At 40.9% G+C, this 26,733-nt stretch overlaps 1 protein-coding gene and 1 long non-coding RNA gene across 2 annotated transcripts in view; both read left to right on the top strand.

Annotated features, from left to right (window-relative positions):
• Positions 1-11,956: 11,956 nt before the first annotated feature.
• LOC141488570 (uncharacterized) lies at positions 11,957-16,325 on the top strand. The gene is made up of 3 exons (XR_012468728.1): positions 11,957-12,006; positions 12,955-13,045; positions 15,791-16,325. It is a non-coding gene; the product is annotated as an uncharacterized LOC141488570 (long non-coding RNA).
• A 7,071-nt stretch (positions 16,326-23,396) lies between these two features.
• ARRB1 (arrestin beta 1) overlaps positions 23,397-26,733 on the top strand; it is a 112,735-nt gene continuing 109,398 nt past the window's right edge. The window contains exon 1 of the mRNA XM_074216882.1: positions 23,397-23,492. Coding sequence (XP_074072983.1) covers positions 23,473-23,492 — 20 coding nt within the window. The 5' untranslated portion in view covers positions 23,397-23,472. The remainder of the gene's footprint in view (positions 23,493-26,733) is intronic.

The following is a 26,733-nucleotide window of genomic DNA, read 5'->3' as shown; positions in this document are numbered from 1 at the left end:
CTGGTCTCAGACACTAGCTATGTGACCCTGGATAAGTCACTTTAACCCTGTTTGCCTCAGTTTATCTGTAAAATGAGCTAGAGAAAGAAATGGCAAACCACTCCAGGATCTTTGCCAGGAAAACCCCAAAATGGAGTCATGAAGTAAGACATGACAGAACAACAACTTCTAAATGAACTGCAATAAAATGTACCCCCAAATTTATATACTAACTTGTATTTCTGGCCTCTAAAAGGTAGCTGTAGGAGTGGTCAAAGCTGAAGAAAGGCAGATTTTTAATTTCATGTAAGGAAAAACTTCCTACCAATTAGAGTAAGAGGAAAGGGCTGCTGGAGGAGATAGTAGAACTTCCCCCTCATTGGAGGTTTTTAAGCAAAAACTGGATGGCTACATGTTGCTGTAGAAATGATTTTTGTTCATGTGGATTGGTCAGGATGACCTTTGAAAAAAGTTCTTTCCAAGTCCCAGATTTTGTGATTCCTGAATTGATTAGATCAATACCTATCATTTGAGAAAACCTCAGATTACCATAGGATTCAAAGAAAGAAATCATTCCACCTGGTTTCCTTGGCATGTGATCACTGATGCCTTTGTTTGTGGATCCAAGATCCATAAAGGGAAGTAATATTAAACTACAAGAACAAAGTTTAAAGATATTGTTGCAGCAAACAAGTATTTCATTTATTCATGACCAAGGAAAAAAATTTCATCACTTATGGAAAAGTTAAACAATGATCTTTCTTCATGGTAAGATAATTATGATTGTTTAAAGACAAGACAAATTTCTACACAATTAATAGAAGAAACAAGGCAATTCTGTGAAGATATTAAATTGGCAGAAGATGCTAATCTACAGCATTGTTAGGAAAGATTTCAACTTAATTATAGAGAAAGAATGAAAGTTATTTAGTTTATTGTGAAGTAGGGAAAATGTGATTAAGTAAGACATGTCTGACTATATCTATATAATTTACTACATCTATAGACATGAACTCTTAGGTTCAACAAAGTAGAAATTTGACAATGAACTCTTCACCAGAGATTACTATCTATAAAAATAATTTTCTGTGGTATGTCTGACAGATACACATAGGGGCTCAAGTTTCAGTCAGTGAGCACTCCTCTCCCAAATGTTGGAGGGGAGACTTGCCTAAAGATAAAAGGGCAATTCCAAACACTGACAAAGAGTGGAGGTGGAATGAGTAGAGTGAATAATATATTTTTCAAAGGATCGAGTGACCTTTCATAATTGCCCAGTTTTAGGGGCATTCCTGGGAACAAGGTGGCAGTAAAGACAGATGGAACTGGTAGTCCATGCCTTCTCCTGGCACACCTATAATATGCCTTGAGAATCCAGGCCAAAGTTTTATGGTTCTACTTCCAGGAAAATGCAAACAACTTAGAAGCCTGTAAGCTCATAGCAGAAGCAGAAACCTATAGAAATTCATCACAGGGGAACAAAGACTAGCCCCCAATATTCAATATCTATTCAATAAAACTGTCTTCTCAGATGATGAATTGGTTACAGCCTGCAGCATAAGTTGGAAATCGACACTGATTATGTTAACCTCTGCTGTTAAAATGGCCAACAAGGTTATGCTTTGAACCTAGTTTGGATGGCAAAGAAATACAGGGGAAAGTAAATGATAATAATGATGAATGAAAGAGAAGAGGGAGCCAAGGAAAATGATAAAAAAAAAAAAGAGTAAGACTAACAAAGGTTGAATAGGCCATTTGACTTAAACAGCTTTTCCAGAAACAATATGACTTGTGAGGATAGTAAAAACAAGATAAATGTTATCTGTAGTATATCCAGTAATGACCACCCAAAGCTATATATAATACTTAATGATTGTAGGCAGAACTCATACTTGGACACAGTAGTATCAAGTTCAGGTCTTGACCAGGACTTAGTTCAAATCATTTCAAAGCCTAACAATCAGCCAGTCAATAAGCATTTATAAAGTGCCTACTGTGTACTAGACCTGGGCTAAGCCTTTGGGAATATAAAGATATTTTTGTTATTATTCATCCTTCTCAAGAACCAATGATATTTGACTTGCAAATGAATTGTATTTAAGTGAGTTGTGCAGAGCTGTGCAGTCATCAACCTCACTCTATTCATTATCAGAGTCCAGTGGCAAGACATAAATCAAGATGACTGGTGATGCAATGAGAGACCTTGATCCTTTTAAAACTAAGGTCTTTCCCAGGTCTCAGTATGTCATTTTGGTCTTCTTAGATAAAGCACAAGAACCAAAACTAAGGCAACACCCATTAACTAGTTAAAGGCTAGGTAAGAATTGAGATAAAAGAAGGTCTAGCTTGCCTTTACAAAAGAATCAATCAGGGAGGGAAAGACTCTTCAGAGTTTTTGGCCAGACAGAAACAATTGTTTTTTCATTAATCAAGATTGAAAGTTGGAGGTTTGAAGACCATCAGGTTATAATTCCTTCCAAAGACATCTGGCAGTGGTTTTTCCCACGTCTTGCTAGGCAACAGGAAACCAAAGTATGGGGAGTTTGATTGCTGAACTGAATAAAATAGACCATGGAATGAGAGATTAGCTTTATTTTGCTGTTGAAAGTTTGTAGCCTGACAATGTTGTACCACTGAAGAACTTCAGTGATGTGGGAAAGACCAGACTCTAAAAAGTCAAAATCTCTCACTGATCACCAACCATCCTGATCCACTGGGCTCTCATGGTATAGTGAGAATAGCATCTTTGCACAATGTCCCCTCACTTTAATCACTCTTATATGCAAATCATGACATCACTTTCCTGATGGTCAATCAGTGATTATCAGAGTGATTTGAATTAAAGCCTTGTTTTTCAGAGCTACATTTCAAGAAATCATAAAAACTCCTATAAAAGAAAGAATTAATTGTCCCAGGTTTTTTTGGAAGAACAATTAAATAGGGAAGAAAAAATTTAGCTCTTAAATCCCAAGATAACTTGCAAAGTATAAGCAATCAAAATGTATATATACCTTTGAACAGAGTATGCACCATGTAAGGGTATGACTCTCCACATGGACAGAGGAGGAGGAGTAGAGTGTGGAATGGACATCTAGATTGTGAGCTTGGGGGATGAAAAGATAGAGTTTAAGGGGAAAGATAATGAGTTCAATTTTGGAAATGTTGAGTTTAATATGTCTACTAGAAATCATGTGAGATATCTGAAAGATGGTTGGAGATTCAAGACTAGAAATCAGCAGAGAGACTAAGATGGGATTATCAAGTAAAGCATGAGAGAGAGAGAGAGAGAGAGAGAGAGAGAGAGAGAGAGAAAGAGAGACAGACAGACAGACAGACAGACAGAGACAGAGAGAAGAGGACCTAGAATAGAGCCTATGGGGAGTGGAATGATAGAGGGGACCATCTATTATTGGAGGAGACAGGATGAAACAGAATGACTTATTTAGGTAGAGAGCATTGCCTTGGTAAGGAGAAGGGTTACCTCTTTGTGAGATGGTTAAAAGAGGAAATCGTGGCAAAAGGCATTTTATGATATGAAATGAAGAGCAGAGGAGAAAAGAGTTCTTGGTGAATGGTCTCAGTTTTTTTTTTAATAAAACAAGAGATGGGGGTGGCTAGGGGGCACAGTGGATAGAGCACATGTCCTGGAGTCAGGAGTACCTGAGTTCAAATCCGGCCTCAGACACTTAATAATTACCTAGCTGTGTGGCCTTGGGCAAGCCACCCTAAAAAAAAATAAAGAGGCAATGTTCTCAGCTGAGAGGATGGAGGAACAGCCATGAGATGAAAAGGTTGGAAGAGTTGCTGTGGTCATTGGGATAGTGAGTTAATTGGGGAGGTGTAGGATTGCCTAGGAGCAGTGAGTTTATGTAACAGATATATAGTAGACTCGTTGGAATCATTCCTCTTTCCAATATGATATATTTTATGTAAATCTGGCAAGGTCTTTGAATACTAGTGATTGGATTGAACAGTCCAGTGAGTTAGAAAATCAGAACATATTTGGAGATATAGATATAGATATTCAGATTATATAATGTGATTTTTCCTATGTGAGTTATTAGACCAAGGCATGATAAATTATTATACCACCTGCACAATAACTCATTTATCATTCATACATGATATATTTTGTGACATAGAATCAGTATATTATAAAATGTAACATATGATATGTTCTGATTATCTAAATAATTAAATTGCTCAATCCAAGTCACTAGTGTTCAAAGTTTTACCATGGTTTACTATAAGTATATCCTATTACCTGGATGGGGATGGGGATGGGGATGGGAATGGGAAGGGGATTCCAGGGAATAACTGATAAGTAGGAAAAGTATGGAAGGATACTGTTGCACTTACTAAATTTTTGTTATGGCACTGCTTGACCCAAGGATGAAAGCTCAGTATAAAATGGGGGGGGGGGGCTTACCACTAGAGGAATTCCACTCCCCATAGGCTCTATTCTGGGTCCTCTTCTCTCTGTCTCTATTTCTGTCTCTTGCTCTCTCTCTCTCTTTCTCTCATTTTAATTTATGAACTTAAATTCTTTTTTTTTTTTGGCAAGGCAAATGGGGTTAAGTGGCTTGCCCAAGGCCACATAGCTAGGTAATTAATTATTAAGTGTCTGAGGCTGGATTTGAACTCTGACTACAGGGCCGGTGCTCTAGCCACTGCACCACCTAGCTGCCCCTGATGTCTTAAATTCTTAAAAAAAATCTTTTTGAATACTTAATCTCTTCCTCCTCCCAAAGTATTGTGTACCTAGAATGACCTGAGGTAGGATGATTGCTCTTTCCAAGCACCAAATGCCTGTAGACAACACTCAATGCAAAGTCACCATCTCTTTTCACCCAAGGAGTATTCATTCATCAGAGGTATCCCCTCTCACCACCAAAATAATACCTCTCTTTTGTGAGTCTCCTTTTTCACTCTCTCCATGTTCTCACCCATTCCCCTGAAGACTCTCATCTTCCTGAGAGAAAAAAAATTTGACTATAGCTAAGTTATACTCTCCTCTCTCCTCCTCTTCCAAGCACCTTTTCATTATGTAATATAGTCCCACAAAAAAATATTGATTTACCTGTAGGTAGGGTGTCTTGAGGTGCTTCAAGTTATAATGCCCTAGAGCCTCTCCACTAGCACCTCCATCCAACTTATTCCTTTGACCCTGTATACATTTAGAAAAATATATCTCACTGTTCTCTCTGCTGTCACTCTGTTGCTGTTACTGTCTTTGGTTGTACATTCATTCATTCCTTCTGTATTTCTGTTGTCTGGGAGTGTTCAAATAATCTCTTCAAGTGTGTTTTTTTCCTAAGAATATTTCAAATGCCTCTTTATTATTGAATGCTCAATTTAAAAAATAATCGTTAATATCAGATTTACAGGATAGCTCAATTTGAGTTACCTCTTGAGCTCTGTTGCTCCTCAGAACACACACACAAAAAAAAATCCCTCCTGGACTTTCTGGTGAGTAAAGAATAGACTAGTGTTTTATTCCTTTCCTTGCTATTTGAAGATCTTCCTCTTGGTTACTTGGAGAACTTATTATTTCTTGATGGAGATGTTAAATTTGACCTCTCTATGTCTTGGATTTTGTAACTTTAGGTTCCCCCCCCCCCACCATGATCTATAAATACTTTTAATTGGAGTATCATTTTCTGTGTTTAGTTAGTCAATAAACAGGTATTAAGTACTTAATATATATGTAAATATGTATATATATATATATATATATTTGTGGGTATATATATCTATATCAATACATAGTACTAGGCACTATACTAAGCACAAATAAGAAAAAAGTCCCTGACCTGTAAGAGCTTACTGTCTAATGAGGGAGGATAATAGACAAAAGGAAGTTGAAAAGTGGAGACAGAAGAGCACTAGAGGGTACCTGAGAGCACTGGAGCATGATATTGATAGAGTCAACACCAAGCAAAGCAGCTGATGGGAAATGAAGAGTTGACTGGGAATTCTGAGTTCTATTTAAGAAGAACCTCTAGGAGGAGGTTTTTCCTCTATTCTCCAGATTTTTCAATCAGAAGGCAGAGGCAATTGAAAATACTGAGGAGGTATTTAGTACCAAAGTTGAAGCAATCTCTATGACAATGAAATTTCAGGGGAGCTGAAACAAACAGAATAGCTAACAAGAAATATTTAAAAGGTTCGGGCAATTTTTTTGTATGATTTCTAGCATTGCAGTATTTGTTGGGGGTTTTTTTTCCCCGCTTCTCTCTGGGAAACCTATGATCCTTAAATTGTTCCTGTGCATACTGTCCTCAAGACCAATGTGCTTCGCATGTATGGAGAGTGTGTTTTCTTTTAATTCTACTGCTTTTCATTTCTCTTCTTCAGAAGGTCCTTCATTTCTGTATATTTGCATTCCCAATCAGTAGTCTTCTCTTTGTTTCTTTGGTGAGATTTAACATTATGGTTTCAAATTTTCCTATTTTGTCAACCATTTCTGCTGTGCAGACCATAAATTCTGCTTCCCTCCCCCCCCCCCACCTTAGGATGGTAAGTAATCTAAGTTATAATTTGATATATATATGCATATTTATATGTATATATAAAGCACAATCAAGTTACACATACTTCCATATCAGTGATGCTGTGAAAGAAGAAAAAGAACAAAAAGGGAAAAATCACAAGAAAGAAAAATCAAAAAACAAATTTAAAAAGATGTTTTGATCTGCATTCAGATTCCATAGTTCTTTCTGTGGAGGTAGATGCTATTTTTCCATTGCAGGTCTTTTAGAATTGTCTTTGATATCTGTATTGCTGGGAAGAGCTAATTCTATCATTGCTGATCATTGAACTATATTGCTGTCATTGTATATAGTGTTCTCCTGACTCTATTGACATCACTCAGCTTCAGTTTGTGTAAGTCTTTCCAGGTTTTTCTGAAGTCTGCCCACTTATTGTTTCTTATAGTTATGCTCTAATCTCTCTGCTGTAATCTGTTCTCTGTCATCTCTTTGTTGGTGGTCATGCAGATTTTTTGGGTCTGCTGCTAGTCTCTATAATGCCATCTCATGAATTGTACTGATTATGACCTTTCTTGCCAGGGCCAAAGTCTCAGTTATCACTAAAGGTTAGAGGCCTGTGATCTGGGAAATCCATATAAAAATTTTGGTCCTGAGGCAGCTAGGTGGCATAGTGGATAGAGCACTGACCCTGGAGTCAGGAGGACCTGAATTCAAATCCAGCCTCAGAGACTTAATAATTACCTAACTGTGAGACCTTGGGCAAGTCATTTAACCCTATTGCCTTGCACAAACAAAAAACAAACAAAAAAAATTTCTTCCTCTATTTATACTGGAGAGGGTCTCAATTTTTTCCTTTTTCTTTTATGAAATTTGTACAGTATCTTATTTTAAAATTTGGGTTGGTGTTATACAATATTACACATATATTTTATGCATTTTTGAGTGTCTAAGCTTTTTCTGTGTCATCTACTGGTCTTGATGTGTCCTCTAAGGTTTCCACAAAACTCCCCCAAAATTCCCATTTAATTTCTTAGGCCAACTATAACATATTGAAACTGCAATGGTAAAAGTCATAATGTGGAAGGGATAACTGTATATCCTTTCCCTTGATGCTCATCTAAGTAACTATCTAAGAGTTTAAGTTGACCTACATCGATAGAGGAATTTTCCTGATCTGAGAATTCCCTATGTTAATAAAGTCTTCCCATGTTTCTTTGAATTTTTCATGTTCATTTTTTTCTTAAAGTATAATATTCTATAATATTCATATTCTGTAAATTTTTATCTGTCCTCCAGAGAAGTGGAAACAAAGTAGATACTGATCTACTGGGGAATGACTGAACAAACTATGATATGGAACCATAATGCAATTGTAAGAAATTACAGATATGAAATATTCAGAGAAACCCATTATAGGAGTACACTGTGCTGTGTTCTTTGTGTGTGTGTGTGTGTATTTGTGAAAGAGAGAGAGAGAGAGAGACCCATATAGGTAATATGTATTCACATGGACCTGTCTGGGAAACTTCCCAGGAGGCACAAATGATATCTCTCACAAATGATATTTGTAGATCTTCTCCCTTTGCTCTTCTCCAAGGGGGATTTTTGATTCCTTCTAGGAGCGAAAGCAACAGATTGGGCCCAGAGGTTGACCATTCTACTCTCCTAGGAGAGAGTGGGAATACCAGATAGAATGATCTCTGACTGCTCCTGCTCCTTTAAATATTGTTAGCCTAGGGGAATAATTTTAAGTTTCAAATTGACTTTTTTTTTAGGTTTTTGCAAGGCAATGGGGTTAAAGTGACTTGCCCAAGGCTACAAAACTAGGTAATTATTAAATGTCTGAGGTCACATTTGAACTCAGGTTCTTCTGACTCCAGGACCAGTGCTCTATCCACTGTGCCACCTAGCTGCCCCTTAAAGTTGACTTTTCTTTTTCTTTTCTTTTTTCTTTTTTGCAAGGCAAATGGGGTTAAGTGGTTTGCCCAAGGCCACACAGCTAAATAATTATTAAGTGTCTGAGGGGCGGCTAGGTAGCGCAGTGGATGGAATACCATCCCTGGAGTCAGAAGTCCCTGAGTTCAAATCTCACCTCAGACACATAATAATTACCTAGCTGTGTGGCCTTGGGCAAGCCACTTAACTCCATTGCCTTGCAAAAACTAAAAGAAAAAATTAAGTGTCTGAGGCTGGATTTGAACTCAGGTACTCCTGACTCCAGGGCCAGTGCTCTATTGACTGTGCCACTAAAGTTGACTTTTCAATAGCCACCTCTAAATGGGGAAAGAGTGCCACTAGTTGTTTATCCAAGATTTCATTCCTTTTCCACTAATGTCACATAAATGCACAAAGTGAATAATCAATTCATTTATCCAAGTCAATAGAGAAACAGAAACAGAGATGGCATACATTTGAGAATATATCAGACAATGCAGAGTAAATGAATTTTTCTAGTGGAAGTGTGATAACTCAGCTCAACCAAGAATGTGTTTCAGTTGTCACACAAATGTAAATTCCCCAAAGTTTACAGTGCAGAGGTGTCAAAATTACTCTAATATGGAATCAGATGAAAATATAATTGGGATAAAATATAAAAAGATAAAATATAATTGGGAAATGTTTAACAAAATCAATAAAATACAACATAGGTAATGCTATTTTGTAGTTTTCTATTAGGAATAGTTTCTATTTGGCTTTATCATCACTGTTAGAGTGAATCCTTAGCTGGGGATAAGAATATTATGACAGAATAAATTCAAGATAGGGAGAGAAGGGATTAATTAGGTAGCCAGGATTAGTAAAGTCATCATTTAGAATTTCATGGGGGGGTGAATCTTGAAAAAGGTAAGGAATTCTATGAGGCAGAGATGAAGAGAGGAGAGGAAGTCAGTATCCTAGACAAGGGCAAAAGCCAGATTAGGGGATTCAGGATGACAGTAGTAGAAAAGAAGTTGGAAAAAACTAAACATCTAACCCTAAAGGCTTCTGTCATCATCATCATCATCATCATCATCATCATCATCATCATCATCATCATCAGTGATAACTGAGAATTTTGCTTTTTTCTATGAATGGGGGATGGCCATAATAAAAGTTCAATTCATTAGATAGTATTAGAGACCAGCAAAGAACCCAAAGAAGCTGCAGAACTAAATTGCTTTAATTTACATTTTTTCTAATTATTAGTGATTTAAGAGCATTTTTTTTCACATGGTTGTGGATAACTTGGATTTCCCTGTAAGCTGCCTGTTTGTATCCTTTGACCATCACCTCAGTTAGTGTTGAAGAGAACCAGGGATTCTTAGAATCCAAGAAGAGGAGCAGGAATCTTTCAGGCATAGGAGGAATATGGAAACAAGAGAGGGATACTCTTGGATGCAGTATAACATTCCACACCATCGTATTCTCTCTTCATCTAAATAGAAGCACCTTTCCCATTCTGGTCTGCAGATTAGAAGAGACTCATTCATTCCTTCATTCACTGAATAATAATAATAATGCTAACATTTTCATAGCACTTAAGGCTTGTAAAGTGCTTTATACAGATTAACTCATTTGATTCTGACAGCAATCTGGGCAGGAAGTACTATTATCATTCCCATTTTACAGCTGAGGAAATTGAGATACAGAGTTTAAGTGACTTGCTCAGAATTCGTCTGAGGAAAGATTGGAAGTCAAGTCTTCCTGACTCTACTTCCTATGCTCTCTTTATCTGCTATACTACCTAGTTGCCTCATTGCATCCAAGGGGCCACACCTATCCATCAATACACTCAGTCATCCATGCTTCTGTTTATCTATCTATGCAGAAAGCATTGAGTCCCTATAGACAGAGCCATATGTTGACAGTCTGGCAGCAAAAATAGACATGCAAAACAGTGTGAGATAAGAGTAGGAAAGTTTAAAAAAACCCAGCATCCCTGGGTTAGAACCTGAATAAACCTTCTAGACTTTGCAGGAGTAATCATTCCTCCCCCTCTATGGTCCCGAACTGACCCCAGGGAAATATTACTTATTCAACCTTAATTCCTAGTTCCAGGAAGAATGTTGCTGAAGTTTCCTATTCTGGCCACCAGATGGAGCAGTGCGGCGGGTTTTACTCTAATTTGAGAAGAATCACAGAATCTCAGGGAAGAGATGGATGTTTATTCATTTCAGTAAGCATATATCAAGCAGCTTCTGTGTGTTGGACCTTGGGGGCTATAATTAGAAATAAAACTGTCCCTGACCCCAAGGAGTTTACAATCCATTGAGGGGAAGCTGTATATGTATGTGAATGTGTGTATGAATAGGGGTATATGTGTATGCATACATACACATATGTGTATGAGTGTATCCATATTTGGAAAAAATATATACAACATAGATATAAAGTTTGGGAGGAGGGCACTATTAAGAGGAGGGGCAGCCAAGTGGCGCCATGTCATACAGAACATTAGACCTGGAGTCAAGAAGACCTGAGATCAAATCTAACAACAGACAATTAATAATTGTGTGACCCTGGGCAAGTCATTTAACTCTGTTTGCCTCAGTTTCCTCATGTGTAAAATGAGCTGGAAAAAAGAAATGGCAAGCCATAATAGTATCTTTGCCAAGAAAATCCCATATGGAGTCATGAAGAGTCAGACATAATCAAAACAAATAAACAACATCAACAGGAATGGGGAAAACCCTTGTATAGGAGATGGTCTTTGATCTGAGTTTTGAAAGAAGCTAGAGATTCTTAGAAAAGGAGGTGAGGGAGAATTCTACACAAAGTAAAGATATATTCTTTTGAGTGCCTTTTATACTTGTCATTATTCAACAAGCTTTCATTAAGCCTCTGAGGCTGAATGTACTGAGGATACCAAGAAAAGGGAAAATAGCCCATGATCTCATAGAACTCACAGTCTAATAGGGAATTCAAGATGAAAACAACTATATTCAAATGAGCTATAGAAAGGATATAATTGAGATAATCAATGGAGAGAAGGATCACTAAGGGGGAGCCAGGAAGGGCTTCCTGCAGAAGATGTGATTTTAATTGGGACTTGAATGAAGCCAGGAAAGAAAGCATTCCAAGCTTGGTGGTGAGTTAAGAGATGGAGGGTCTCATGTGAAGAGCAGTAAGGTAGTTGTTATGTTCTGAAGAGTACATGGGCAACACTATTCATTCTTAGAAGAGGGGAGTAGCACTACACAGAAGTGGAAGCTCTTAGGCCTTTTCCAGTGCTAGATGGATGGCCATTTGTTGGGGGACCTTCAAAGGGGATCCTTGGTCAGATATAGGTCGGACTAGGTGGTCTCTAGAGATCTCATCTAACCCTAAAATCCTTAATTTTACAGAAGATCTATTTACCACTCATGGAGGAAACTGAGAACAAGAAGGGAAGGAAGAGATTCTATCAGTATCCTATCCCTTCTCCATTGAGGTCTCTTCCCAGTATTCTTCTCATTGGTGTCCCTTACTCCCAGCTCTTACCCAGTACTTCTTCTTCCTCAGGCTATGGCTGCCAGAATTCCTTGGTGATGGGGAAAAAGGATGGAGGAAAAGAGTGGTGAGATAACCAGGGGGGTATCCAAGACTAACCCTACACTTAACTAGAGAGATCTCCATAGGGAGAGGGAAAATGACTTTTACTGAATAGGTTTTTTCTGTCATTCATGTCAAACTTATTTTCTCTTTTCTTTCTAAGTCTCTATGTCTCTCTCCATTACTTTTTCTTGTTACATCTCTTTCAATTTCCATTTCTTATTCTCCCTTCTTGCCTCTCTTGCCTTCTCTGTCTTTGTCTCCCTCCCTTCTTTTGTTGTTGTTCCAAGTTTCTGTATTACTGATCCTATCCTCTATCTCCTCCTTTGCATCTCTTTTTCATATGTTTTTCTCTCTTATTTATTACCTTAGGGAAGTGATTGCCTCCTGATGGACCTCAATTTTTTTCACATCTATAAAACAAGGATCTTGGACTAGATAATCTCTAAGATTCCATTTCAACTCTAAATTCTATGACCCCATGATTTTTTTCTCAATGTACCTCTCTCTTCCCATTTCTATGTCTCTCCATCTCTCTCTATTCTGTCTATTTCCTCTATTCTTCCTTTGTTTTCCTATTAAACTCTAATCTGAGACCACATTATGTCTCAGGTTTGCCTTTCCTCTGTGAAAATGAAGGAAAAAGTCAACCCATAGGAAAGTCCAATGTGAGAGCTTAGTTCAAAGACTCCAGAATCTTCTCAGAGATTTGTACCTACTCACAGTCCTCAGATGAGTTGTAGGGCCATTATTGAGTTTCAAGTTCTTGGGAAGAAAAATTGAAAGACTACTGACAGTAGCAAGATAAGTTTTATCAAAAAGATATGTTGGGCAATACAACTCAGAGATAGTAGTGAAAGCTGCCTTTTTAGCCTAATCACTTAGGCACTTGCTTCCTTTGGGGAAGCACAGGATGTGATAGAGAATGACATAAGACTTGTCAAACATTATTATCCATTTTGATGTTTTATAGGGACATGAATGATCCTGCCCAAAGGGATCAAGAAAACATTGATAAAGATGATGAAAACTTCGGCAAGACCCTGAAGACCTTGGGAGTTCAGGTGATACTTTTGTTATTGTTTCCTACTGATGGCAAGGCCCTCAAAAGAATGGAACAAGTTTGGGAAATAAACAGTTGGTTAAGAAAATGGCGCCCAGGCAGGGCAGCTAGGTGGCATAGTGGATAAAGCACCAGCCATGGAGTCAGGAGTACCTGGGTTCAAATCCAGTCTCAGACACTTAATAATTACCTAGCTGTGTGGCCTTGGGCAAGCCACTTAACCCTGTTTGCCTTACCAAAAAACCTAAAAAAAAAAAAAAAGAAAGAAAATGGCACCTGGTTCTCTCAGTAGAGAGGTCTATGGGTTTGGCATTGCATATACTTTCTGACAAAGTGAGTGAGTCAGTCAATAAACATTGATTAACACATTGTGCTTAGTGCTGGGAAAACAAATAGGAAAAAGTCTCTTCTCTTAAGGAGCTTGCAATCAATTTAATGGGGAAAGACAACACAGAAAAGGAAGTTGTAAAGGAGGGAGTGCTAGAAAGGAAAGAAGCAAGCAGGGAAGGAACCTGATATGGAGTCATGATGAAGTTCAAATGCAGGCAGTGGGTTGGAAAATAGAGATGCTTGGTCTCCTGGAGGTGCTGGGAGGCTTCCTCCAATCAAAGAAAAGGGTCCCAGGGGCACAAAACACTGGTGATACCTAAGTCAACTCCCAGGATGAAGAAGTTCCTGGGTGGGGCAGCTAGGTGGAGCAGTGGATAGAGCACCTGACCTGGAGTCAGGAGTACCTGAGTTCAAGTCTGACCTCAGACACATAATAATTGCCTAGCTGTGTGGCCTTGGGCAAGCCACTTAACCCCACTGACTTGGCAAAAAAAAAAAGAAGTTCCTGCAAAAAAAAAAGTTCCTGGGCCATGAAAGAGTACAGAGAAGTCCAGCTAGGTGGGAAATGAAGAATTAATCAACTTTGCTTAATTGTTACAAGAGAAGATTGGAGGGTAGTTTAGTAAATGAGAAAATATCTGTGACATCAAAACAAAAAACAATCCTCAATAAAACCTTATTGTCTGAAAATGGAATTTGAATTTGAGGACCATGACTTAAAATTTAGGAATGATAAACTACTGCCAGGGCAACTGGGTGGCTTAGTGGATAGAGCACTGGGACCTGAAGTCATAAATCCTACTTCAGAGTTCAAATCCTATTTCAGATACTCACTGGCTTTATGACCCTAGGAAAGTCACTTAACCCTGTTTGCCTTAATCCACTGGAGAAGGAAATGGCAAACCACTCTTTGACAAGAAAACATGGACAGTTTTGGCGTACTATATACTGCTAAGAATATATCTATCTGCAATTTTTTTGCCTCTACACAAGCTGTTTCCTATCTAGGGAATGCTTTCTTTTCTTTCTTCCTGCCCTTTTTAAAATCCTTCAGTTTGTTCAAGATTCAGCTGCCCATTTCCTACACTGTCTTTCTTCAGTCCCCCAATTGTCAATGCTTTTTCTATTGGAAATTATTATATATATATATTATTTATATATACATATTATATATATATATATATATATATATATATATATATATGAAATTCATTTATCTGTATAGGTGTTGTGTTTCTCCACATCCTCCACATCCAACCCATAGCAATGTTTTCTAGCTCCCTTCAGGCAGTATCATTCATACCCCATAAAACATCATAAATAGATAATAATGTTTGACAAGTCTTAAGACATTATCACACATTATCACATCCTGTGCTCCCCTACAGGAAACTGCCTATGTGATTATACTAAGAGAGTAACTGACCATAAGGCAAATTCCTTAAGGGAGGGATATGGGGGGGGGGGTTGGGGGGGGGACCTCTATATATCTCTAATGACTAGTACAATGCTTGGTAAATAGCATATACTTAATCAATGCATATTGAATTATTGAACTGAGTTTCTGAATACTGAAGGTCAGATGTCCCAACCTTCTAAAGCAGTAAGAGAATAGAAACTGAAAAGTATAGTAACCACTGACTCTTTCCTAAAAAAACTGCAAACTACAAAATATGTATTGCTAAATGGGTCATTAGTAAAGACTAGAACAGGAAGTGGTGAACCTAATAAGCTAGTATGACTTCAGCAAGAATAGTTCACATTAAACCAAAGATCATTTCCTTTTTTGATCAGGTTGCTTGATTAGCAGATCAAGGTATAGTTATTGATATAGCTTGCCTGGATTTTAACAAAGCATTAATAATATCCTAAATTATTTTTGTGGAAAAACATGAAGAGATAGGGAGATGGTGGATTACAGAACAGTACCATTGGTTTGAAATTGGTTTCATGGTCAGGTTCAAAGAGTAATGGCTCAATATCAATATGGAGGGAGGATTTTAGTGGAGTGCTCCAGAAAGCTGTCCTTTCCCTTGTGCTATTTAACACTATAGTTAATGACTTGAATAAATGGCATGCTTATTGGATTTTTTTTTGAATGATACAAAGCTAGGTATAACTAACACATTGGAACACAGAGTCAGTACCCAAAATTATCTCATAGTCAAGAATACTGGACTAAGTCACTTCAAGTGAAATATAGTGAAACTGAAGGTAAAATTTTAGTCTGGAGGTTAAAAAAATGAATGCCACATAGACAAAGTACGATACATGTGGCTAAATTATCTGAAAAAAGATATAGGGAATATTAATGATGTGCAAGCTAATTAAGCTCTAAAATATGCTATGGCAACCACAAAAGCTAATTTGATCCTAAACTGCATTCATTGGGGACATAATTTCCATAATTCCCCAGATTCTGATCTGGCCAGATCACATCTGAAGGATTGTCTTCCATTCTGGATGTCACACTTTACAAAAGATATTGATGAGATGGAGAGCACCTCAAGGAGGAAAAACAAAGATGGGGAAGGATCTCAGCAGAATGTTTTATGAAAAATTACTGGAAGGAGCTAAGGATACAGTCTGCAGATGAGAAGAATGGATTGAGATGAATGGTCTTTGAGGTCTATTTCAACTTTGACATTTTGTGATATACTATACCTGTGATATACACCTATACAGATATACCAGTTTCCTTGCTGTTCTTCACACAAATCATTCTATCTCTGAACTTGGGGCATTAACTGTCCTCCATGTCTAGAATGTTCTCCCTCTTCATTTTGGCTTCCTGGTTTCCTTCAAGTCCCAGTTAAATCCTTTCTTCTCCATAAAGCTATTCTCATTCTGGTCAAATTCTCAGACTTTCCCTCTATTGATTAGTTTCTATTTATCTTGTATTTAGCTAGTCTCTATATTGTCATCTCCATTAGACTGTAAGCTCCTCAAGGTCAGGGGAGCTAGCCTTTCTTTATCTCCAATGTATATGGAATAAAATAAGAACTTAATAAATATAATAAGAATATAATAAAGCTTAGCATATGGAATATAAGAACTTAATAAATATAATAATATATATAATAAAGCTTAGTATATGGAATATAATAAGAACTTAATAAATGTTTATTGATCGATAGAGAATCCTTCCATTTGAACTCCAGAAGTGGTCAGGTGACTAGAGTTTTGGAGCCATTAAGACCGAGTTCAAATTTTGTCTCCAAAGGTAACTAGATATGTGACCCTGAGCCAGTTACACAGTCTTTGCCTTAGTTTCCTCAGCTATAAAATTGGAGTAATAAAAGCCCCTACTTCCCAGGGTTGTTGGGAGAATCAAGTGAAATAAACTTTGTAAAACCTGTGGCACACAGGAGACACTTAATAAATTCTTGTTTCCTTCCTTACCTTCCATTGCAATGGCAAACACCATTTAGAGACTCAAATGCCTATGAAGAGATGACCTAGGAGCTCTGCTACATCACAGATGATTTTTGCTCACATCAAATTCAAGGGCAAGTCCAAAAATAAGCAATAGCACTGTCTGGTTTTTTTTTTCCAAAAAGTGCCAAAGAGACCCATTTTCTCCCTCCATTAAGTAAAACTTTCTGTGTTTGATGCAGATGGACAAGCTTAGGTTATTCTATAGACAGGGAGAGGTTAAGTTCAATTCAATTCAATTTATTAAGCAACTACTATGGTCTAAGCTCCCTGTTAAGTGTTGGAATTAATTTGCCAATAGTGCAACAGAAGCAGGTCTTGAACCCAGGTCTTCCTGATTGCAGATCCAGTTGTGGATTCACCATACCATCCTGCTGCCTCAGTTTGTGTTCACACTAATCACACCATTGACTTGTAGGATAATAGATTTAGAGCTGGAAGGGATCTCAGAATTCAGCTTGTTCACTTTCCTTATTTTCAGTTGAGGAAGCTGAGGTCCAAGGACTTCTGTTTATATTCTTTTTAAAAATAAATTTTAATTTATATATGTATATGTATATACATATACACACACACATATATATTTATACACATACTCTAATCACAATCACTGCGACAGACAGACACACACACACACAAACTGATTCAGCAGAATTCAAAGGCTCTGGTATTTCCAGGGAGGAGGAAGGACAATCCAAATTCAACAGCCACAGCTTAGTCTCTTTTGGGACTGCAGTGGAGAGCAATAGAATCTATCCAGTAGAAATGGTTGCAGCCCTGAGTTGAACTCAGTCCAAGGAGAGATCCCTTCCTAACCTTGAGGAAGGCAAAGCCAAGAGATGTCGATATCATCTCAGTCCTCCTTTTTTAGGTCAAAGTAGGGCTATCCTTGGTCCATCCCTGGGTATTTTATAATCCTTCCTTCCTAGGCTTAATCTCAGTTGCCTCACCCCTAGTGTTCTCTTGGGTCCCCTAATTTGCTATTCTGTTCCCTCATACCCCTCTTTCTTTGTCCCTTTCCTTAATTGTTTGGCTTGGGTTATCTAGCCATTTGAGTTTAATTCAGTTCACCAGAGCTATTCCCCCAAATACAGGACAGCATGGAGAGGAAAAAAAGATCAGAATAATCTTAAAGAGGCAGCATTATGTAATAGAAAGGTTCAAAGACTGTATTTCAAATCCCTGCTTTAGCCCTTTATGCCACTTATATGACCTTGAGTAAGTTCATTAGGGACAGCTAGGTGACATCTATTTAGATGGATAGAGAGCCAGCACTGAAGTCAGGAAGACCTGAATTCAGATCTGTCCTCGGACACTTAATTGTGTGACTCTGGGCAAGTCACTTAAATCTGTTGGCCTCAGTTTTCTCTTCTGTAACATGACTTGGAGAAGGAAAAGGCAAACCACTCTAGTTTATCTGCCTAGAAAATTCCAAATGGGGTCACAGAAAATCAGATGTTATTGAAACAACTAAACCACAAGTCCATTAACCTTTTGGGGCCTCATCTGTAAAATGAGGGTGCTACACTAGATGGCTTCTGAGGTCCTTGAGCTTTTGATTAGTTGAGAAGACCAAGAATACTAATGACTATGGACATCAAGGGGGGCTATATGGAGGAGGTGACTTCTGAACTAAGTCTGGAAATCTCTGTTCTTTATGATGTTTAACTTGGACATGGTACCTGCCTTTCCTTAAAGAGCTTATGAGTCTCCATATGTCCATGTTTGTTCAAGGCCTACCTTTCATTATCTCTAGACCTAGTTAGAATTTGGGGGTATAAGATAGCTGTGGACTGGGTAGATACTCACCTTGCCTAGCAGAAGAGGAAAGAGCCAGGAGGACTTCTTTCTCTGCCCAAAACTCTGGTTCCCTGGCAAATATCTCTGGATATGTAGGCTCCCATGCTCTTCTCCTCTACCCCACTGTTGCCATGACCACCAGGCAATTTTTCTCCTCTTTACTTCCCACCCTTGTCTCCATTATAACATAATCCAAATAATGAAGGGACAAAAAAATAGGTACAGTTGCTTCTAGTACCTTGGAATCTGGCTGCTGGAACAACAAATAACAGAGTTGGAATGATCCTAGGACATTGAACATAATTCCTGAAAAGACCCTCAGAACACAGAACATAGGTCAGAGTGGGACATTGGAACATAGACTGACAGGGTTAGGGGGAATGAGTGTTCAATTTGAAGACCTAGGTATCAGCCTCTTGCCACCTATTTGAACTTAGGCAAGTCACAGTCCCTCTGGGACTCAGTTTCCTCATCTGTAAAATGAGGATGTTGAATCTGATGACCTCAAATGTTCTTTCATCTTTAGAGCATACAGGAACCTTCTGATGTTGTTAAGTTGTTTTTTAGCTGTGCCTGATTCTATGTGAGCTATCTGAGGTTATCTTGGCAGATACTGGAGTGTTTTGCCATTTCCTTCTCTGGCTCATTTTACAGATAAGGAAACTGAGGCACATATTTAGTGTCCAAGGTTGAATTTGCAAAAAGAGGAGTCTTCCTGACTCTAGGTCTGGCACTCTAATCACTGAGCCACCTAGCCGAACTACCATGGGTGTGAACCTCCTAGTCCAACTGCTTCATTTTACAAATGGGGCAAATGAGGCCAAGAGGAAGGAACTTCCCCTTACTAGGAAAGGAGAGGTACCATCTGGGGTCAGAGAAAGGTCACTGAGATGGAAATCACACATCCAGAGCTGGTCTGACCACTAGTACACAGGTCATATTCCCCATTCCCCTCCTGTTCCATCCCCCTTCCCCCCAGGGATGATCATATCCCTGATTGAATTAGCTGGCTCTATAGACATGGAGCAGAGGTAGCTGTATGTGAATGTAATTACAAATGATGTTTATTACTGAGCCCTAATCGAATCAGTCTAAATGATGGCTTCTCTTCCTCCAGCTAATAATCAGATATTAGGCACTAATCAGGGCCAATTAGCCAAATACCTTTGGTGGGAAGGCCTGGTGGGAGATCTGCCCAGAGCCAGGGCTGGACCTGGGCCTTGGCCTTTCTCCCCATTTAGGGAGTGCTTTCCCATTAAAAGCCAAATGCTTCCAAGGAAACAATTTCTTTCTCCCTTTTTCTTCTCTTTCTCTTCCCTCCCTTGCCTCTCTGTCTCCTCTTTCCCTCCTTCTACTCTTCCCTTCCTTTCCTCTCTTCCCCTTTTTGAATTTCTTTTCTCTCCCTTCTCAACTTTTTGTCTCTGCTCTTCTCTTCCTTCCATCTTTCTCTTCCCCTTTTTTATTTATAGAAACAAACATTTATTAAATGCTTGCTTTGTTCCTGAGACTATTCTAAGGGTTTAATAAAGATTACTTCATTTAATCTTCAGTAGATGCTATTATTATTTATAGCTGAGAAAACTGAGGGTCACACAGCTACTATGTATCAGAGGTTGGATTTGAACTCAAGGACTTCCCAATTCTAAATCCAGGGCTCTATCCTCCCTAGGGCTGCCTTCTTTCCTTTCTTCTGTCTTTTCCCTCCCTCCCCCCTTTCTTCCTTTCCCCATCCTCCTCACCTCCCACCCTTACTCTTCTCCCACTCTTCCCTTCCTCATCCCTCTTTCTCTTCCCCTTTCTTCTTTCTCTCCCACTCTCTCCTCCCACTTATTTTTCTTACTCTAAGCTGAGGAATTCATAAAATGTCAGAGCTAAAAGAACTCCATAGAGATGTAATAATACTCAGCATTTCTATAGCTCTTTCAGGTTTTCAAAATGATTTGCATATTAGGTATTTACTCATTCCATCCTTACACCAACCCTGTGAGTTAGATACTAGATAATTGCCAGCATTTATGTAACACAGTTTAAGATTTACAAATCGCTTTACAGATATTGTCAGATTTTAACTTTACAACAGCACTGAGAAGGAGGTGCTGTTATCCCCATTTTACAGATGATGAAACTGAGAGAATTGTTAAGTGACTTGCTCAGTTATCCTGATGCAGAGCTCTATTCACTGATCTAGCTCAACTCTCCCAATTTATTTTATTATTTTTTCACAAGTTATTTATTAAACAATGACATTTTAAAATAGAAATTCATATCATTTATATATACTAATGGTCATTTCTTTGAATGGATGATCAGAACTGGTAGGTGGCAAGAAGAGTATGGCGGTATTTTTTGTTTATTTGTTTCTCTCAGTTTATTAAAAAAATGTATCACATACTTGGTCACCTTGAATCACCTAATTTTGCAGAGGAGAAAGGGCAGAGTAAGTACTAGGACCCCAGATCATCATGATTCCTGGTCAGTCACTTCGGACTAGCACACGGAACTCCTGAGCATCTTCCCTATTGGAACAACAACAAAAAGACTAGTCATTCCCTTCTTATTTTTCCTTCCTTTGGATTCAGTCACCTCCCTCACCCATACCTCTCATCAATCAGCTTCAAAAGCACTCAGGGGTTACTTATAGCCAACTCTTCATGGCCCCATTTGGGCTTTTCTTGCCATTTCCTTCTCCAGCTCATTTTTACAGTTGAGGAAACAGAGAAAACAGGGTTAAGTGAATCACTCAGGGTCTCACAGCTAGGAAGTCCAGATTTGAATCTCAGGAGGATGAGTCTTTGTGATTCCAGGTCTGGCACTTTGCTCACTGAACCACCTGAAGTTCAAATTCTTCTGGGTATGTTGAATACCCTCTACCTTGCCTTTCTAGTTTCATTTGATAGGAATTTTCCACAAACAACCCCAGTCACATTGGTCAACACATTCCCTGTTGCTCCCAACACCAAAAGGAGAGAGATCTTGCATGCACACAGTTGTTTGTATGTTGTCTGGCCCATTAGATTGGGAGCTTTTTGAGGGAAGGGTTTTTTTTTTTTTTTTTTTTTTTGGTATTTCCAGTGCTTAGCATATAGTAAAAGCCCAATAATTATTTGTTGACTAAATGACTGCTCCCATCACTCCCTCTTCCTGAAGAGTCTTCCATCTTCTGATTTCTACCTCCATCTATTGAATTCTTGCCAACCTTTTCATGTTCAACTTTTCTTTCATGAAACAGTTTTGATTATTCCAGGTGGCGATAATCTCCCTCCCTCCTTGGACATTTTTGTACCTCTCATATACTTTTCAAGTGATGTATATTATTATCCTTATCTAAATTGGAGTCTTCTTCCACTGCTGGATTAGAAATTCAATAGAAAAATTCATTTCTTATGTATATATTGCCCCCACTTTCTTCTTCTACCTACCTCTGCATACTCTGGATTGAGGACAGGATATAGAAGATGAGACTTGGAATGCTCATTCAATGCTTCTCAGAGCACATCTATTTCCTCCTTCTGTCCAGATGGTTTTTAGCACAGAACCTAGACACCATGTCTTCTGTTTAGTTCTCCAAATGATTCTCAATTGGAATTTCTGTAATCAGCATCATTGTGTCCCTTCTGGTGAGTCCTGAAATCAGCTCTCCATGGCAAATTTGGTGTTTGTGAATACACTTGGTGGGGGGGAGATGGGGGACAATCAGCCCTATCCTTGTCTTGGGAGGCAGGGCAATGTGTTCCCCCAAATAAGCCTGGTCCCCAGCCTAGCTTTGGTTTCAGGACACCCCAACTGCCATGACCTGTGGAGTACCTTAAAGTAATATAATATACAAGAAGAAAGAAGGCAGCCCCCCAAACACTGCCCTGCCAAACAATTTAACCCCAAATTTGTAGCGGCCTCGTCTTCCGTCTTTTTGGATTTCTTCAGACGTATGTTCTCAACGTGTCTAGGTTTGTACTCTTGCATGCCCTTCTGCACACGCACATGCACACACACATTGCATGCCCTTCCACACACACATGCACACATACATTGCATGCCCTTCCACACACACACACACACACACAGATCTGTTGCGCCCTTGAATGGGGTCCAGTTTTCTTGGGGGACATTCCATCCCAACAAGTGTCCAGGATTGCTCAAGGGCCTACATGAGGCCTAGGGAGGGGAAGTCGGTTCTCTGAAGTTCAAGCAGCCGAGGGGGCAAAGATTAGCAGCCAAGGCCTCGGCCCCCTCCCGGCAAGGCGGCAAGGCGGGGTGACCGTAGCCCACCCTCCCCTCTCCCGGTCCGCGCCCCCTCTTCTCCCCGGCCCCACCCATCCAGGCCCTCCCCCACCTGCCGCCCCGCCCCCGGGCCGGCCGGGCCTGCAATTGGCGGAGGGGAGGGCCGGGCCGGGCCGGGCCGGGAGCCGCGGGCGCGGGCCCAGCCGTCGGGTCCGGCCGCTCGGCCTCTCCAGCCCCGGCGGGCGCGGCCTCCGCGCACTCGTCCCCGCGCCCCCACGCCCCCGCGCGTTCGCACTCCCGCACACCTGTGTGCCCGGCCCCCGCCCCGAGGGCGCGCCTCCCGCGCGGGCAGGGCCGCGGCCGGGCGGGCGCCCCCGCATGCACGCGCCGCGCCCGCGGGAGCCGGGGCCGGGGCCGGGGCCGGGGCCGGGGCCGGGGCCGGGGCCGGGGCCGGGGCCGGGGCCGGGGCCGGGGCCGGGGCCGGGGCCGCGGCGGGGCCGGGCCCGGGCCGCCGCCGGGGGCGGGGCGGGGGCGGGGGCGGAGGAGGAAGCGGCGGCGGCGGCGGCGCGCGAGCACGGCGGCTGGCTCCTCCCGGCGCCCGCGCGGGGATTTTCCAGCTGTGGCTCTGACGCCGCCGGCGGGACCATGGGCGACCGAGGGACGCGGTGAGTGCGGCGCGGCGGGCCGGGGCCTGCGGGCCGGGGGAGGGCCGCCTCGGGGGGTGCGGGGCGCGGGCCGGGGGCGCAGCCCCTCCCCTCCCCCACCCGCGCCGCAGCCGGGCCGGCGGGGGATCGGCGGGGGGGGGGGGCCGCTCGGCCCCATCTGCCCCCCCCAGGAGGGGCGCCCCGGCCGCCCGCCCCCTCCCTCCCGGCCCGCCTCGCCGGGGCGCCCCCTCCCTTTCTGGAGGCCCAGAAAAGGGCAGGGCTCGGGGCCGAGAGGGGCGCCTGGGGGGGGGGGCGCCGTGCCCCGCGGGACCCGGACCCGCTACCTGTCTGACCTTGGGCAAGTCACCCCACGTCTGGTCCCCAGCGCCCCGGGATGCCGCTCCCGGGGGGCCCCGAGGCCTCTTCCAGCCCGACATGTCGGGGAGCCGTGGCCCACCTTCTGCGCCCTCCTCTGGATCACCAGCCCGGGGTGGGGGCAGAAAGGCTAGCCCCCTGCCGAGGCCCCTCGGTCCCCCTCCCCATCTGAGACACCTTTTTTTTTTTTAAAGCTTTTGCCAGGCTACGGGGTTAAGAGGCTCACAGGCCACTGGGCTAGGTCATTATTAGGATTTGAACTCGGGGCCTCCGGACTCCAGGGCCGGTGCTCTATCCTAGCCGCCCCGATAGTCACATTTTTAAAGGACTTTCAAGTGCTCTGCCTACCACAGATCTCTGAGGGAGCAGCTGTATTGTAGGATTTCGAGCTGGAAATGATCGCCCAAGACCAGGATGAGGGTCAGGCGCCTCATCCTCCCTCTCCCTAAGACAAGTAACAGTGTCAGAATTTAAACAAGCTCCATTCACATTTTTAGAGGAGGAGCTTGAGGCCTAGAGAATAAAAATGACTGTCTAAGGTCTAAACTCTAGAGCTAGTGCCAGAGTAAAGATTTGCACCCAGGTCTTCTGCCTCCAAGCAGAGGGACCTTAGTAGTACATTGTGTTCCCCTTTTGTACCCCCTTTATACACCGATAACCTGTCTCTCTTCCTCATCCCATCCCATGGTCCTTCAGAGGATTTCTCCTAGGCCCCAACCACCTTTTCATGATAAGGTCTCATCAGTCCTCCTTCTCTCTTTTCCTTTCACTACCTTCAGCAAAACATTCCTCAAGTTCTTAGACTGTTGAGGACCTTGTAATGGGAATTAGAGGTTGGATAGAAAGAGAGTGTAATCTAGGGGCCAAAGATTGGCTCTGAACTCAGTGACAGTTGTGAGGCTTGGATTTCTAAACAATGATTAGCAGCAGCAGTGTGCTTCAGAGTCCCTGAGACTCTTTCAAGATTTTTATCCTCACAATAAAACATCTTAATCTTGAATATCATAAATACTGATAGTTGTGACTCATATAAATGAAAGCTCTTTGTGAGGGGGGGAAAGGTCTTCAGTAATATTTAAAGGGGTCCTGAGACTAAAAAATTTGATTGTGATTGGTGTTTTTGTTTGTTTTGAATACTTATTAGCTGATTATTAATCATTAATTAGCTTGAGTTATTCTGGCCTGGGGAAAGAGTGCTGGTTTTGGAATCCGGTGGACCTGGGCTCAAATTCCAGCCCTAACTTTTAATAGCTGTGTGACTGGACAGTTTCTGAATCTTCATTAATTAAAGGGAGATATCTCTAGAAATGTGACTTGTAGAACAATTAGAGCTGGCATTTTTTCTAAACATCTTAACTTTTATTGAAGGATTCCTTTACAACCAACCACCTTGGGAAGCAGGTAAAAACAAAAAAAACTATTATTTCCATTTTATAGATCGGGAAAATAAAGTTGGGAGCAGAGAACTACAGTAGATTGCTTAGAGTAACAGCTAACAGAGCAGGAGTTCTGAGCTGTTAAACTGAAACCCAAAGGGCTTTGCAGTTGACAAGCACCCCTTCATGGGATAGCTCTCACATCTTCCCAGCATTCCTTGGCAACAAGCAAGTTGGCAGGTCATTGTATTGGAGGGTGTAAGCCTAAAAGAGTTCTGAAAAGTCTAATCCTTTTGTGTTTTGCTGGTCATGGGATTTTAAGGTTATAGATTTAGCACCAGAAGTCATCTTTTCCAAATTCTTTATTTATAGAGGGGTAAGCTGAGGTCTAGAGAAATAGAGTAATTTGGCCTTGTTCAACATTCTCATAACATGACTAGAATTTGAACTTAGGACCTTTGATTCCAAAGTTAGCATTTGCCATTCTTGCCACTCTAATCTTCCATTTTAGAAATAGGGAAACTGAGACCTAGAGAGGAGAAATGACTAGCCCAGTGCATCTCAGCTGCTGTGAGTGTAACATTATGCTGAGTTCTGAGGATGTCAAAAAAGGCGGGGCCAGAACCCCTCACATAATTCAGTTCTTGCTCTTAAGGAACTCCAGCTTAATAATGATGGAGACAATATGTAAACAATGATGTACAAGTAAGATATCTGCAGAATAAATTAGAGAAAGTCATTGGAGGGAAGGGATTAAGATGGAGGCTGGGAAAATTTTTTTTGCAAAAGATGAGATTGAAGGAAGTTAGGAGTTGGAACTGAGAAGAGGGAGAGAGTGCCAGACCCTGGGGCCATTGTCTCAGCTTCAGTTTCCCTACTCAAATGGCAGGATATTTTAGTTAAAGCTTCTTAGACAGATACCAGGTCTGTTATAAGTCTCATGCTCCTTTTGCCAGGGGAAAGGCCAGAGGCCTTGGTGTTTGCTAATATTCAACTCAATTTAATTCAATTTTTATTGAATTCATTAATCTTGTAGTGTGTTGGGTTTTGGGGATTTAAAAAAAAATCAGAATTGAAACAATCTCTCCCCTCCAGGATCTTGTGGACTACTGGGAGAATTCGGTATGTACACAGACAAATACAAAGTAATTTTGGGAGTGGAGGGACCTAGTCCTAAGAAATGGGGGAATATAGCAAGGTTTTATGTGGGAAAAGGCACTGTGGACTGTGTCTTGAGGGAGTTAGGGATTGTAACCAGGTCGAAGTGGATAGAGTGCTAGACCTGAATTTTGAAAGACTCATTTTTCTGAGTTCAAATCCAGTCTCCTTAGTCACTTCCTAGTTGAGTGATCCTGGGCAGGTCACTTCACCCTGTTTGCCTCAGTTTCTTCATTTGTAAAAATGAACTGGAGAGGAAATGCTGTATATTTTATGAATGAATTTTAGCTGGAATGTAACCTATGTAGTGGGGAGTTATATCAAAAACAGTTAAAGTAAACAAGCATTTATTA

This window comes from Macrotis lagotis, chromosome 1, assembly GCF_037893015.1.
Source record: "Macrotis lagotis isolate mMagLag1 chromosome 1, bilby.v1.9.chrom.fasta, whole genome shotgun sequence".
NCBI lineage: Eukaryota > Metazoa > Chordata > Mammalia > Peramelemorphia > Peramelidae > Macrotis > Macrotis lagotis.
This window is presented reverse-complemented; position numbering and strand designations above follow the sequence as displayed.